At 46.6% G+C, this 16,655-nt stretch overlaps 1 protein-coding gene across 13 annotated transcripts in view; it reads left to right on the top strand.

The window, feature by feature from the left end:
• Positions 1 to 16,655, top strand: part of LOC106581247 (unconventional myosin-XVIIIa) — a 182,775-nt gene that overhangs the window by 125,238 nt on the left and 40,882 nt on the right. For all 13 annotated transcript variants that reach the window (XM_014163171.2, XM_014163170.2, XM_014163169.2 and 10 more), the window contains 5 exons: positions 9,055 to 9,198; positions 11,121 to 11,210; positions 11,511 to 11,630; positions 12,119 to 12,230; positions 13,942 to 14,069. In XM_014163171.2, the coding sequence (XP_014018646.2) occupies positions 9,055 to 9,198; positions 11,121 to 11,210; positions 11,511 to 11,630; positions 12,119 to 12,230; positions 13,942 to 14,069 (594 nt within the window). The remainder of the gene's footprint in view (positions 1 to 9,054; positions 9,199 to 11,120; positions 11,211 to 11,510; positions 11,631 to 12,118; positions 12,231 to 13,941; positions 14,070 to 16,655) is intronic.

The raw sequence follows: 16,655 nt of genomic DNA, 5'->3' as shown, positions 1-16,655 counted from the left end.
GGTCAGATCTCCCTCCAGAAGACTCAAAACACTTTGTAAAGGCTGGTGACATCTAGTGGAAGCAATAGGAAGTGCCAAAATATTCCTAAACCCCTGTGTTTTTCAATGGGAGAGGTTTAAAGTCAATACAACACATCAGGTATCCACTTCCTGTCAGAAAATGTCTCAGGGTTTTGCCTGCCAAATGAGTTCTGTTATACTCACAGACACCATTCAAACAGTTTTGGAAACTTTAGAGTGTTTTCTATCCATATATAATAAGTATATGCATATTCTAGTTACTGGGTAGGATTAGTAACCAGATTAAATCGGGTACATTTTTTTTATCCAGACGTGCAAATGCTGCCCCCTAGACCCAACAGGTTAACGGCTAAATACAGGTTAGCTGCATGTGCTCACTCCCTCATCGTTTGGAGAAAATATTAATATTTTATTCAGCTTTGTTCAATTGTATTCTTCATACAATAAAATAATATAAAAATAATGCCACAGAATTATAAGCACATCTTTTCTGCTAAATGAACTAGTGTAGCCCACAGCCATTTGGCATAGCCACATCAGCCGCTGTACCCTGCCTTCCCCAACAATCTTTCTTTTAAAGCATGTTCTTGGTGGCTGGCACAGTGGAGTGGTGTGGGCAACTGGAGGAGGTAAACAGTGAGACTGGTCTTTCTACAGGGTGTGATTATTACTGTAGACGCCTGTCATAATCCCTGCTCCAGTCATGAGGGGGAGGTCTGGGACTGGAGACAGGCAGGGGCAGGGCTGTGTGGGTATGTGTGTGTGTGTGTGTGTGTGTGTGTGTGTGTGTGTGTGTGTGTGTGTGTGTGTGTGTGTGTGTGTGTGTGTGTGTGTGTGTGTGTTTGGCGGATGACAACAGTCCACCCTGCATGCGCCACCACACCAGAGTGATCAAGACGACCAGGAATATAACACCCTCCACTGAGTGACTGGATCCACTGGTGGGGATCTGTTCAGCTCTGTGTGTTGTCCTGTACTGTCCTGTTGTGTGTGTGTGTGTGTGTGTGTGTGTGTGTGTGTGTGTGTGTGTGTGTGTGTGTGTGTGTGTGTGTGTGTGTGTGTGTGTGTGTGTGTGTGTGTGTGTGTGTGTGTGTGTGTGTGTGTGTGTTGTCTCTGTGTTTGTCTGAGTGTGTGAGAGAGAGACAGTGGTTAGCATGTGTGAACTAACATAGACCTGTGAATGAGTATGCAATGTGTACGTGTGTGGCAGTAGCCTACATGTGGGTCTTGGATTGTCCATGTGTGTTTGGAGTGATTGGGATTCGACCACTGTGTCTTCCCTGCCATCCCCATCTCTGGTAGTTCTTGGGCTCAAGGTTGCTGTCTGTAAATTGCTTTTCAAGGACAGTGGGCTTATCTTCATTGCTCTGCCTCCTGTGAAGGAGTCCTGCCTGTTTCATTTGATTGCTGCCTCTCTTTGTAAGTTGTTTACCCTGATTGTTTGTTTTGATTTAGGAATAGGATATTGATAGTTTGCATTGTTGGAGACGTGTTTAGTTGTAGTTGTAAACATCTCCATTATGAGTGACTGTCATTCCTCACAGTGTGGCTGGCTGAGGGTCAGTCTGGATGGAGAGTGTTGTGTAATGCTGGGAGGTAGAGGTCTTCATGGGTTCAAAAAGTTGGACCTGTTCTGAAATGGACCTGGGGCTTTCACACCCTGACCCGATATGCTTAAATATATTTTTTTAAATATAGAGACCCCTTCCGGACAGACCCGAGGACAACTAGACCCGTTCCATATAGACCTGGTCTGGATCCGAGTGAGGGAAGCAGCATAAAAGCCCTTTATTTAAGCTACTTTATTAACCGGAGCTGATAAAATGCTAGAGGAGGGGAAAGAGAGTAGCCGCTCTAGCAGGCAGGGAGGAGGGAGGGAAAGAGAGTAGCCACTCTAGCAGGTGGGGAGGAGGGAGGGAAAGAGAGTAGCCACTCTAGCAGGCGGGGAGGAGGGAGGGAAAGAGAGTAGCCGCTCTAGCAGGCAGGGAGGAGGGAGGGAAAGAGAGTAGCCACTCTAGCAGGCGGGGAGGAGGGAGGGAAAGAGAGTAGCCACTCTAGCAGGCGGGGAGGAGGGAGGGAAAGAGAGTAGCCACTCTAGCAGGCGGGGAGGAGGGAGGGAAAGAGAGTAGCCACTCTAGCAGGCAGGGAGGAGGGAGGGAAAGAGAGTAGCCACTCTAGCAGGCGGGGAGAAGGGAGGGAAAGTGAGTAGCCGCTCTAGCAGGCGGGGAGGAGGGAGGGAAAGAGAGACTGCAACCAACCAAGCCGACTCGCGCTACGTTAGACCAAAAGCTGCCATAGCTAGGTTATTTATCATCAAATATGATTACGTAGTACCTGTCTTGACTACATCAAACCGGGAGAAGCAAGTTATGCTAATTGAGGCTGCAGTACATGTGCTTTCTCATCCTACAATTACAAATAATAACAACTCCATTCAGAATATTAGGTAGCAGCCTACATGTTGGCTCATGGTCGTTGTAGCCTATCCTTCTTCTTTAACTTTTAATTCCGTCGTTTTAATTTCATCTTTCATTGATTAGATATCTTCTAACTTTTGCTACGCGGAGGCTCTATGACTGTAGCCTATTGCTGCTTTGATGACTTATGATTGGCCAACAACAACTTACACGCGCCACGCTCCACTCTCCTGAAAAGCAAGTGCAGCAGGATAAAGGAAAAAAGTCTCTCTCTGCTGCAGCAGTCACGTTCAGATCTGTACGGGCCCTTCTGGACAAGTCCGAGACCGCTGACAATCATGTCAGATCTGACCCAGACGTTTTACATTATTTAGAATTCTGGATCCAGACCTGCTACGGTCCCGGATTGGGTCTCGGGTATTCTTAGGTATTCGGATACAGGTGGATCCGTGAAGACCACTACTGCGAGGCCCAGGGGGCAGGAGGGGAATAATATCACAACTTATTGGCTCTAGAACACTTATCAGAAGGCTTTTGTGAGCCAAGGCTCTGCTTTACAATGTGTTCCTGTGTACAGTACAGTACCCTACCCTTCAGCAGTTATGAAAGGTAAAGTACACAACCCTACCCTCCAGCAGTTATGAAAGGTAAAGTACAAAACCCTACCCTCCAGCAGTTCTGAAAGGTAAAGTACACAACCCTACCCTCCGGCAGTTATGAAAAGTAAAGCCCAGGACCCTACCCTCCAGCAGTTATGAAAGGTAAAGTACAGGACCCTACCCTCCAGCAGTTCTGAAAGGTAAAGTACAGGACCCTACCCTCTAGCAGTTATGAAAAGTAAAGCACAGGACCCTACCCTCCAGCAGTTATGAAAGGTAAAGTACAGGACCCTACCCTCCAGCAGTTATGAAAGGTAAAGTACAGGACCCTACCCTCCGACAGTTATTAAAGGTAAAGTACAGGACCCTACCCTCCAGCAGTTATGAAAGGTAAAGTACAGGACCCTACCCTCTAGCAGTTATGAAAGGTAAAGTAGAGGACCCTACCCTCCAGCAGTTATGAAAGGTAAAGTACACAACCCTACCCTCTAGCAGTTATGAAAGGTAAAGTACAGGACCCTACCCTCTAGCAGTTATGAAAGGTAACGTACAGGACCCTACCCTCCAGCAGTTATGAAAGGTAAAGTACAGGACCCTACCCTCCAGCAGTTATGAAAGGTACAGTACACAACCCTACCCTCTAGCAGTTATGAAAGGTAAAGTACAGGACCCTACCCTCTAGCAGTTATGAAAGGTAAAGTACAGGACCCTACCCTCCGGCAGTTATTAAAGGTAAAGTATAGGACCCTACCCTCCAGCAGTTATTAAAGGTAAAGTACAGGACCCTACCATCTAGCAGTTATGAAAGGTAAAGTACAGTACCCTACCCTCCAGCAGTTATGAAAGGTAAAGTACAGGACCCTACCCTCTAGCAGTTATTAAAGGTAAAGTACAGGACCCTACCCTCTAGCAGTTATTAAAGGTAAAGTACAGGACCCTACCCTCCAGCAGTTATGAAAGGTAAAGTACAGGACCCTACCCTCCAGCAGTTATGAAAGGTAAAGTACAGGACCCTACCCTCTAGCAGTTATGAAAGGTAAAGTAGAGGACCCTACCCTCCAGCAGTTATGAAAGGTAAAGTACACAACCCTACCCTCCAGCAGTTATGAAAGGTAAAGTACAGGACCCTACTCTCCAGCAGTTATGAAAGGTAAAGTACAGGACCCTACCCTCTAGCAGTTATGAAAGGTAAAGTACAGGACCCTACCCTCCAGCAGTTCTGAAAGGTAAACTACAGGACCCTACTCTCCAGCAGTTATGAAAGGTAAAGTACAGGACCCTACCCTCTAGCAGTTATGAAAGGTAAAGTACACAACCCTACCCTCCAGCAGTTATGAAAGGTAAAGTACAGGACCCTACCCTCCAGCAGTTATGAAAGGTAAAGTACAGGACCCTACCCTCTAGCAGTTATGAAAGGTAAAGTACAGGACCCTACCCTCCAGCAGTTATGAAAGGTAAAGTTCACAACCCTACCCTCCAGCAGTTATGAAAGGTACAGTACACAACCCTACCCTCTAGCAGTTATGAAAGGTAAAGTACAGGACCCTACGCTCTAGCAGTTATGAAAGGTAAAGTACAGGACCCTACCCTCCGGCAGTTATTAAAGGTAAAGTATAGGACCCTACCCTCCAGCAGTTATTAAAGGTAAAGTACAGGACCCTACCATCTAGCAGTTATGAAAGGTAAAGTACAGTACCCTACCCTCCAGCAGTTATGAAAGGTAAAGTAGAGGACCCTACCCTCTAGCAGTTATTAAAGGTAAAGTACAGGACCCTACCCTCTAGCAGTTATTAAAGGTAAAGTACAGTACCCTACCCTCCAGCAGTTATGAAAGGTAAAGTACAGGACCCTACCCTCTAGCAGTTATTAAAGGTAAAGTACAGGACCCTACCCTCCAGCAGTTATTAAAGGTAAAGTACAGGACCCTACCCTCCAGCAGTTATGAAAGGTAAAGTACAGGACCCTACCCTCCAGCAGTTATGAAAGGTAAAGTACAGTACCCTACCCTCCAGCAGTTCTGAAAGGTAAAGTAGAGGACCCTACCCTCCAGCAGTTATTAAAGGTAAAATACAGGACCCTACCCTCTAGCAGTTATTAAAGGTAAAGTACAGTACCCTACCCTCCAGCAGTTATGAAAGGTAAAGTACAGGACCCTACCCTCCAGCAGTTCTGAAAGGTAAAGTAGAGGACCCTACCCTCTAGCAGTTATGAAAGGTAAAGTACAGGACCCTACCCTCTAGCAGTTATGAAAGGTAAAGTACAGGACCCTACCCTCTAGCAGTTATGAAAGGTAAAGTACAGGACCCTACCCTCCGGAAGTTCTGAAAGGTAAAGTACACAACCCTACCCTCCAGCAGTTCTGAAAGGTAAAGTACACAACCCTACCCTCCGGCAGTTATGAAAAGTAAAGCACAGGACCCTACCCTCCAGCAGTTATGAAAGGTAAAGTAGAGGACCCTACCCTCCAGCAGTTATGAAAGGTAAAGTACACAACCCTACCCTCCAGCAGTTCTGAAAGGTAAAGTAGAGGACCCTACCCTCCAGCAGTTATGAAAGGTAAAGTACAGGACCCTACCCTCTAGCAGTTATGAAAGGTAAAGTACAGGACCCTACCCTCCAGCAGTTCTGAAAGGTAAAGTAGAGGACCCTACCCTCCAGCAGTTATTAAAGGTAAAGTACAGGACCCTACCCTCTAGCAGTTATGAAAGGTAAAGCACACAACCCTACCCTCCAGCAGTTATGAAAGGTAAAGTACAGGACCCTACCCTCTAGCAATTATGAAAGGTACATTACCATTCAAAAGTTTGGACACAACTACTCATACAAGGGTTTTTCATTATTTTCTACTTTGTAGAAAAATAGTGAAGACATCAAAACTATGAAATAACACATGGAATAATTTTGTAACCAAAAAAGTGTTAAAAACAAAACTTATATTTGAGATTCTTCAAAGTAGCCACCCTTTGCCTTGATGACAGCTTTGCACTCTCTTGGCATTCTCTCAACTAGCTTCATGAGGTAGTCACCTGGAATGCATTTCAATTAACAGGTGTGCCTTGTTAAAAGTTAATTTGTGTAATTTCTTTCCTTCTTAATGCATTTGAGCCAATCAGTTGAGTTGTGACAAGGTAGGGGTGGTATACAGAAAGTAGCCCTATTTGGTAAAAGACCAAGTCCATATTATGGCAAGAACAGTCGACAGTCCTTCATTTCTTTAAGACATGAAGGTCAGTCAATATGGAACATTCAAGAACTTTGAAAGTTTCTTCAAGTGCAGTTGCAAAAACCCTCAAGCGCTATGATGAAACTGGCTCTCATGAGGACCGCCACAGGAAAGGAAGACCCAGAGTAACCTCTGCTGCAGAGGATAAGTTCATTAGAGTTAACTAAACCTCAGATTGCAGCCCAAATAAATGCTTCACAGAGTTCAAGTATCAGACACATCTCAGCATCAACTGTTCAGAGGAGACTGCGTGAATCAGACCTTCATGGTCGAATTACTGCAAAGAAACCACCACTAAAAGAGACTTGCTTGGGCCAAGAAACACGAGCAATAGACCGGTGGAAATCTGTCCTTTGGTCTGATGAGTCCAATTTTGAGATTTTTGGTTCCAACCGCCGTGTCTTTGTGAGACGCAGAGTAGTTGAACGGATGATCTCCGCATGTGTGGTTCCCACTGTGAAGCATGGAGGAGGTGTGATGGTGTGGGGGTGCATTGCTGGTGACACTGTCTGTGATTTATTTAGAATTCAAGGCACACTTAACCAGAATGGCTACCACAGCATTCTGCAGCGATATGACATCCAATCTGGTTTGCGCATAGTGGGACTATCGTTTGTTTTTCAACAGGACAATGACCCAACACACCTCCAGGCTGTTTAAGGGCTATCACCCAATCTCAACCTAGTTTGGGTTGAGTTGGACCGCAGAGTGAAGGAAAAGCAACCAATAAGTGCTCAGAATATGTGGGTACTCCTTCAAGACTGTTGGAAAAGCATTCCAGGTGAAACTGGTTGAGAGAATTCCAAGAGTGTGCAAAGATTCCATATGTGCTATTTCATAGTTTTGATGTCTTCACTATTATTCTACAATCTAGAAAATAGTACAAATTTAAGAAAAACCCTTGAATGAGTAGGTGTGTCCAAATTTTTGACTGGTTACAGTAAGGTTTAGTTCAATGTGTTTTAATTTGATAATCTGATTCTCAGGAAGTTGAGACAAAAATAGTAAGTTGAATATTGTTTAATTTAAAGTTGAACTCAACGATTAAGTATCTATTTACACACACAATGAAGACTTTGCACCATTCCAGCTAAGAAGCCAAGGCATGTTTAAGAGGAAAATGTGTGTTGAGGAGAGTGGTACTGGTGAATATCTGAGGCTTGCGTTGTATCGAGGTAAGCTGGTTTGATATTTACAGGAAAATGTTCTCCAGCATTGAACAGCTAAGCATGCAGACTCACATTTGATTACAAAGCAGTGCAGGGTGTTACACTTGAACTTTTGGCCTATATTTCTCAGACACAAGACATGACTATGCAAGTGTTGACTTCCTCGTCTGAACACTGACATCCCCTCTGCCAATAAATATATATTAGTTTGTTTCTCTCTCTGTCTGTTTGATTGCTCCGGGGGCCTCCCCACACCTTGAAGTCCTCCCAGCCTGAGCCAAACCCTCACAGGGATTTTGTTCTCAAAGCGCTTTGAGGGAGAAAGAGAGGGAGAGTAAGAGGCGGAGAAAGCGTGAGAGAAAAGAGCGAGGGAAAGAGTGACGCTGCTCGGAAACGGTGCTTCACCATGGGGGAATAGATGAATAGAAGGGATCCGGCATGGCGTTTGAAGCCCACAGCCTGCTCTCTCTTTGACATTTTGGGGAATGAACTAGCGGCGGCATGGCGAAGCAGAGCATGGGGGATTCCTCCGTCAGCCAGTCGGCCCATAGTGTGTCGAATTAAATCGTTGCCTTAAGACAAAGCTTCTTCCCCGACTGGGAACAGGTGTGTGTCAGTGCATGCATCCGTTACATCTATGGCCCTGTGTGCTCAGCAAAGGTCATGTAGCTGCACAGACACTAAAAAGGAACTTTGTAAAGGGGAGGCAGAAGGCTGAGTAAAAAGGGACAGCGAGACAAAGAGAAAGGAATACATTCTGTTTCTGTGTCTCTCTAAGACCATCAATACCTGTTTGACACAGACAGATCCTCCTTCTAAACAAAGGCTGCAAGATCTTAGTCTAAATCCCTCTAGTGGTGTAGATGAGCTCTCTGTATGGCTGAGGAACAGAAAGATCAACACTGACATTTTCAATGGGACCCCCCCTTATTGAGTCTACACAGGATTTGTTAAACTTGTTTAGGTCTAAGCATGACAAACACACTTTAGGGGGCATAACCTGCATGCCTGTTCAGTCAGTGACCAGGATGGCTAAGCGGCATTTAGGTGCTCTCATGGCGTGACAAATACGTATCGTGTTCTGTCATGGAAACCCCATTGGATGCGGTTGCATTGTGGTGCTCTAATTGGGTTGCCAGATAATGGGTGGTTTATTGGAGATGCCCATGTAGCGGGAGCATGTAGCTCCTCCTAATGCCTTTTTAACAGGCTGACAAAGTGGTATTGATGTTTGATTTGAATTCTCTGAAGAGCTCTGTCTCAGCTCTTAAACCCAGAAGACCTTTGGATTGTCTTGATTCTAGCTCGCCCAAATTGTCACACTTGATGCAAGTGCCTGTTAACGTGCCAGTAGACAATGACCCTAAGCAATGGCATTTTTTATTTTCTTTATCAAAAGTTACATATTTGATACTTATTTTTGATACATATTGATATCCATGTCAAAGAACTTGAAGAATCCAACATGTTGGCAGACAACCGCAGACAAACACACACACACACACACACACACACACACACACACACACACACACACACACACACACACACACACACACACACACACACACACACACACAGGTTCCTTCGTTGTAAGTCCCTCTGCTCCTCTGCGTGCGTTTCAGATCCAGGACCTGGCTATCCGCTGTATCCAGAAGAACATCAAGAAGAACAAGGGCGTGAAGGGCTGGCCCTGGTGGAAGGTGTTCACCACAGTACGCCCCCTTATAGAGGTCCAGCTCACAGAGGAGCAGATACGTGGCAAAGACGTGAGTACACAAACTATACACACCTTCCATCTACTGTTGATCAGAGGTGTAATCATTACTCCCTACAGGGATGGAAACTAGCGTTTATATTGGGCAGCTTCAGCAAACAGGGATGGACCTAACTGAATCTGTCCAATAGAAATGCTAGTTTTCATTGCAAAACTGAATATTTTGCAACTGTTTGGAGTAATGATTACACCCCTGCATTTGATTCCCTCCCCCTGCTTTGTAGACTATACAGATTTAGCTCCCTCTAATACTGTAATACGGTGAGGGAAAAAAGTATTTGATCCCCTGCTGATTTTGTACGTTTGCCCACTGACAAAGAAATGATCAGTCTATAATTTTAATGGTAGGTTTATTTGAACAGTGAGAGACAGAATAACAACAAAAAAATCCAGAAAAACGCATGTCAAAAATGTTATAAAATTATTTGCATTTTAATGAGGGAAATAAGTATTTGACCCCTCTGAAAAACATGACTTAGTACTTGGTGGCAAAACCCTTGTTGGCAATCACAGAGGTCAGATGTTTCTTGTAGTTGGCCACCAGGTTTGCACACATCTCAGGAGGGATTTTGTCCCACTCCTCTTTGCAGATCTTCTCTGAGTCATTAAGGTTTCGAGGCTGACGTTTGGCAACTCGAACCTTCAGCTCCCTCCACAGATTTTCTATGGGATTAAGGTCTGGAGACTGGCTAGGCCACTCCAGGACCTTAATGTGCTTCTTCTTGAGCCACTCCTTTGTTGCCTTGGCCGTGTGTTTTGGGTCATTGCCACGCTGGAATACCCATCCACGACCCATTTTCAATGCCCTGGCTGAGGGAAGGAGGTTCTCACCCAAGATTTGACGGTACATGGCCAAGTCCATCGTCCCTTTGATGCGGTGAAGTTGTCCTGTCCCCTTAGCAGAAAAACACCCCCAAAGCATAATGTTTCCACCTCCATGTTTGACGGTGGTGATGGTGGTCTTGGGGTCATAGGCAGCATTCCTCCTCCTCCAAACACGGCGAGTTGAGTTGATGCCAAAGAGCTCCATTTTGGTCTCATCTGACCACAACACTTTCACCCAGTTGTCCTCTGAATCATTCAGATGTTCATTGGCAAACTTCAGATGGGCATGTATATGTGCTTTCTTGAGCAGGGGGACCTTACGGGCGCTGCAGGATTTCAGTGCTTCACGGCGTAGTGTGTTACCAATTGTTTTCTTGGTGACTATGGTCCCAGCTGCCTTGAGATCATTGACAAGATCCTCCCGTGTAGTTCTGGGCTGATTCCTCACCATTCTCATGATCATTGCAACTCCACGAAGTGAGATCTTGCATGGAGCCCCAGGCCGAGGGAGATTGACAGTTCTTTTGTTTCTTCCATCTGCAAATAATTACACCAACTGTTGTCACCTTCTCACCAAGCTGCTTGGCGATGGTCTTGTAGCCCATTCCAGCCTTGTGTAGGTCTACAATCTTGTCCCTGACATCCTTGGAGAGCTCTTTGGTCTTGGCCATGGTGGAGAGTTTGGAATCTGATTGATTGATTGCTTCTGTGGACAGGTGTCTTTTATATAGGTAACAAGCTGAGATTAGGAGCACTCCCTTTTAGAGTGTGCTCCTAATCTCAGCTCGTTACCTGTATAAAAGACACCTGGGAGCCAGAAATCCTTCTGATTGAGAGGGGGTCAAATACTTATTTCCCTCATTAAAATGCAAATCAATTTATAACATTTTTGACATGGGTTTTTCTGGATTTTGTTGTTGTTATTCTGTCTCTCACTGTTCAAATAAACCTACCATTAAAATTATAGACTGATCATTTCTTTGTCAGTGGGCAAACGTACAAAATCAGCAGGGGATCAAATACTTTTTTCCCTCACTGTACGTGTTCTCTCTTCCCCCTCCCTCTCTCGTTCTGTCTATCTGTTCCCAGGAGGAGATCCAGCAGCTGAAAGGGAGGCTGGAGAAGGTGGAGAAGGAGAGGAACGAGCTGAGACTCAACAGTGACCGCTTGGAGAGCCGGGTACACATACACACACACACACACACACACACACACACACACACACACACACACACACACACACACACACACACACACACACACACACACACACACACACACACACACACACACACACACACACACACTGCGCTGCAGACTAATAATAGATGACATTGTACCAGCAGCTCTGTCTGTATAAATAAAGGATGAACAGATGAAGGTTGTAAGTATGTCATGAAGTTGAACTGTATTGCACTATATGCATAAGACCGGGTGCATGTGTAACCCTCTTGCTAATTGCGATTGTGTGTATGCCAGATCACAGAGCTGTCGTCGGAGCTGGCAGACGAAAGGAACACAGGAGAGTCGGCCTCTCAGCTGCTGGAGTCTGAGACCTCAGAGAGACTGAGACTGGAGAAAGACATGAAGGACCTGCAGGTAAACACTGCCAAGGAGAAATTAGACATCCTTAACTGTTGTAGGATGTACACAATGATTTAATTCAACCCATTATTTGAACCAGATTGGTAAATGGAAAACCGATTCTGATTTGCAATGACGACCTTGCCAGTTCTGTTGGCTGAAACGTAATGGTGTAATCAGATTGTTGACCCTGCCTTCTCCCGCCTTTAGTTTTCTATTTGACATTTGACATGATGGTTTTTTTCCGGGTGTTCCAACTAGCTGGGATAGATTTTTCCACTGACTGTTCAGATTGCACATGCTGATGGGCTGGGCTGGGTACAAATGACCTCGCTTCTAGAAATGAGCGATCGTTTCATTTAGAGGATGTGTGTGTGTGAGAGCAATGAGCGTTTGTGTGTGCACGTGCAAGTGCAATGTGAGGCCTATCTGTCAGTATTTCTATCTCTGTCTTGGAATAATGTGTTTGTGTATTAATGCATGGCCTGTGGTTCTCTCTCCAGACTAAGTTTGACTCGATGAAGAAGTCTATGGACTCTATGGAGATGGAGGTAATGGAGACCAGACTCCTCAGAGCTTCCGAGCTCAACGGAGAGATGGACGACGACGACACAGGTCAGCGGCACACACACACGCTTGTTTTACTATCCTTGTGGGGACCAAAACCTTTATTTCCATTCACAATCCTATTTTCCCTAACCCTAAACATAACCCTTAACCTAACCTTAACCCCAAACCCCTAAAACTAAACCTAACCCCTAAATCTAACCCCTAACCCAACCTTAATTCTAACCCTAATTGTAACCATAAACCTAACCCCTAAGCCTAAAATAGCCTTTTTGCGTGTGGGGACTGGCAAAATGACCCCACTTGTCAGAATTGTCCTTGTTGTACTGTCCTTGTGAGGACTTCTGAGTCCTCACAAGGATAATAAAACCAAACCACACACACACACTGTTGCCATGGTGACAACTTAGCACCATGAAAACCAGCACACAAAGGTAGACCCCAAGATCAGGATGGAAGTAGGCTGTTTCTGGTTGGTGGAATCCAGCTGACCACCCTGTAGTCTGAAGTGGCTGCCTGAAATCAATGAGGAGACAAAAGGTTTATAAGACATGGCGTAGAAATGGATTATAAAAGACAGCAGGCGTCCTCAAATTATATTCGACTGCATGCCGAACAGACTTCCAGCTAGACTGGCTATTCTGAATGTAGAATAGATTTTGTCTCAGTGTTTTGTTTGTAAGTTTCAACACTCCACATTTTAAGTGGAATAGACAACCCTGTTTAAGAGACACTACATGATTTATAGTATATGTGGACACCTGCTCGTCGAACATCTCATTCTAAAATCCTGGGAATTAATATGGAGTTGGTCCCCCCTTTGCTACTATAACAGCCTCCTCTCTTCTGGGAAGGCTTTCCACTAGATGTTGGAACATTGCTGGCATTCCTGGCATCCGCCAAACCCAGATTCATTTGTCGGACTGCCAGATGGTGAAGCGTGATTCATCACTCTAGAGAACGCTTTACACCACTCCAGCCAATGCTTGGCATTGCACATGGTGATCTTAGGCTTGTGTGCGGCTGCTCGGCCATGGAAACCCATTTCATGAAGCTCCCAACTAGCAGTTCTTGTGCTGACGTTGCTTCCAGACGCAGTTTGGAACTCGGTAGTGAGTGTTGCAACCGAGGACAGACTAGTTTTACTCACTTCAGCACTCGGCGGTCCAGTTCTGTGAGCTTGTGTGGCTGTATGACCGTGCCACGTTGAAAGTCACTGAGCTCTTCAGTACGGCCATTCTACTGCCAATGTTTGTCTATGAAGATTGCATGGCCGTGTGCTCGATTTTATACACCTTTCAGCAACGGGTGTGGCTGAAGTAGCCGAATCCACTCATTTGAAGGGGTGTCCACATATTTTAGTACATACTGTACATGTACAGGTCATAACAGTACTGTACCGACTCTAATATGGCTTCAATACAGCTTGATACATTACCTCCTGACTAATGCAAACCCCTTCCATGGTCAAACAGACTCCCTTTCAAACTAGCTATTCAATTTCAACTTAGTTCTATTTGAAGACATATTGAATGCAGTGGAGGCTGCTGAGGGGAGGACGGCTCATAGTAATGGCTGGAACAGAATGGATGGAAACCATGTGTTTGATACCATTCTGCTCCAGCCATTACCACAAGCCCGTCCTTCCCAATTAAGGTGGCCACCAACCTCCTGTGATTGAATTGTGAACTGGTGTGGTTCTTGTAGTGCTGTCCATGACCTGTCTGCTAACTGTGCTGTATCATGTTGTGTCTGTTAGGAGGAGAGTGGAGACTGAAGTATGAGAGGGCCATCAGAGAGATCGAGTTCACCAAGAAGAGGCTCCAGCAGGAGTTTGATGACAAGCTGGAGATGGAGCAGCAAAACAAACGACAGCTGGAGAGGAGGGTAAGGCAGCGTAGGACACACACTTCTGACAGCTGGAGAGGAGGGTAAGGCAGCGTAGGACACACACTTCTGACAGCTGGAGAGGAGGGTAAGGCAGCGTAGGACACACACTTCAAACAGCTGGAGAGGAGGGTAAGGCAGCGTAGGACATACACACTTCAAACAGCTGGAGAGGAGGGTAAGGTAGCGTAGGACACACACACTTCTGACAGCTGGAGAGGAGGGTAAGGCAGCGTAGGACACACACTTCAAACAGCTGGAGAGTAGGGTAAGGCAGCGTAGGACACACACACTTCTGACAGCTGGAGAGGAGGGTAAGGCAGCGTAGGACACACACACTTCTGACAGCTGGAGAGGAGGGTAAGGCAGCGTAGAACACACACTTCTGACAGCTGGAGGGTAGGGTAAGGCAGCGTAGAACACACACTTCTGACAGCTGGAGAGGAGGGTAAGGCAGCGTAGAACACACACTTCTGACAGCTGGAGAGGAGGGTAAGGCAGCGTAGGACACACACTTCTGACAGCTGGAGAGGAGGGTAAGGCAGCGTAGAACACACACACTTCTGACAGCTGGAGAGTAGGGTAAGGCAGCGTAGGACACACACTTCTAACAGCTGGAGGGTAGGGTAAGGCAGCGTAGGACACACACTTCTGACAGCTGGAGGGTAGGGTAAGGCAGCGTAGAACACACACTTCTGACAGCTGGAGAGGAGGGTAAGGCAGCGTAGAACACACACTTCTGACAGCTGGAGGGTAGGGTAAGGCAGCGTAGAACACACACTTCTGACAGCTGGAGAGGAGGGTAAGGCAGCGTAGAACACACACTTCTGACAGCTGGAGAGGAGGGTAAGGCAGCGTAGAACACACACTTCTGACAGCTGGAGAGGAGGGTAAGGCAGCGTAGGACACACACACTTCTGACAGCTGGAGGGTAGGGTAAGGCAGCGTAGGACACACACTTCTGACAGCTGGAGAGGAGGGTAAGGCAGCGTAGGACACACACTTCTGACAGCTGGAGAGGAGGGTAAGGCAGCGTAGGACACACACTTCAAACAGCTGGAGAGGAGGGTAAGGCAGCGTAGGACATACACACTTCAAACAGCTGGAGAGGAGGGTAAGGTAGCGTAGGACACACACACTTCTGACAGCTGGAGAGGAGGGTAAGGCAGCGTAGGACACACACTTCAAACAGCTGGAGAGTAGGGTAAGGCAGCGTAGGACACACACACTTCTGACAGCTGGAGAGGAGGGTAAGGCAGCGTAGGACACACACACTTCTGACAGCTGGAGAGGAGGGTAAGGCAGCGTAGAACACACACTTCTGACAGCTGGAGAGGAGGGTAAGGCAGCGTAGAACACACACTTCTGACAGCTGGAGAGGAGGGTAAGGCAGCGTAGGACACACACACTTCTGACAGCTGGAGAGGAGGGTAAGGCAGCGTAGGACACACACTTCAAACAGCTGGAGAGGAGGGTAAGGCAGCGTAGGACACACACTTCTGACAGCTGGAGAGGAGGGTAAGGCAGCGTAGGACATACACACTTCTAACAGCTGGAGAGGAGGGTAAGGCAGCGTAGAACACACACACTTCTGACAGCTGGAGAGGAGGGTAAGGCAGCGTAGGACATACACACTTCTGACAGCTAGAGGGTAGGGTAAGACAGCGTAGAACACACACACTTCTGACAGCTGGAGAGGAGGGTAAGGCAGCGTAGGACACACACTTCTGACAGCTGGAGGGTAGGGTAAGGCAGCGTAGAACACACACTTCTGACAGCTGGAGAGTAGGGTAAGACAGCGTAGAACACACACTTCTGACAGCTGGAGAGGAGGGTAAGGCAGCGTAGGACATACACACTTCTGACAGCTAGAGGGTAGGGTAAGGCAGCGTAGAACACACACTTCTGACAGCTGGAGAGTAGGGTAAGACAGCGTAGAACACACACTTCTGACAGCTGGAGAGGAGGGTAAGGCAGCGTAGGACACACACACTTCTGACAGCTGGAGAGTAGGGTAAGACAGCGTAGAACACACACTTCTGACAGCTGGAGAGGAGGGTAAGGCAGCGTAGGACATACACACTTCTGACAGCTGGAGAGGAGGGTAAGGCAGCGTAGAACACACACTTCTGACAGCTGGAGAGGAGGGTAAGGCAGCGTAGGACATACACACTTCTGACAGCTGGAGAGGAGGGTAAGGCAGCGTAGGACACACACTTCAAACAGCTGGAGAGGAGGGTAAGGCAGCGTAGGACATACACACTTCTAACAGCTGGAGAGGAGGGTAAGGCAGCGTAGGACATACACACTTCTAACAGCTGGAGAGGAGGGTAAGGCAGCGTAGAACACACACTTCTGACAGCTGGAGGGTAGGGTAAGGCAGCGTAGGACATACACACTTCTGACAGCTGGAGAGGAGGGTAAGGCAGCGTAGGACATACACACTTCTGACAGCTGGAGAGGAGGTTAAGGCAGCGTAGGACACACACACTTCTAACAGCTGAGTTGTCAAGAAGTAGTTGACTACTGCTCTCGGTGGGTCTGTCTTTCTCTCTGTCTCTCCTTTTCTCTCACCTGCCCAGCAAT

This window comes from Salmo salar, chromosome ssa20, assembly GCF_905237065.1.
Source record: "Salmo salar chromosome ssa20, Ssal_v3.1, whole genome shotgun sequence".
Taxonomy (NCBI): Eukaryota; Metazoa; Chordata; class Actinopteri; order Salmoniformes; family Salmonidae; genus Salmo; species Salmo salar.
The sequence above is the reverse complement of the archived record's forward strand: the minus strand, read 5'-3'. Positions and strand labels throughout refer to the sequence as shown.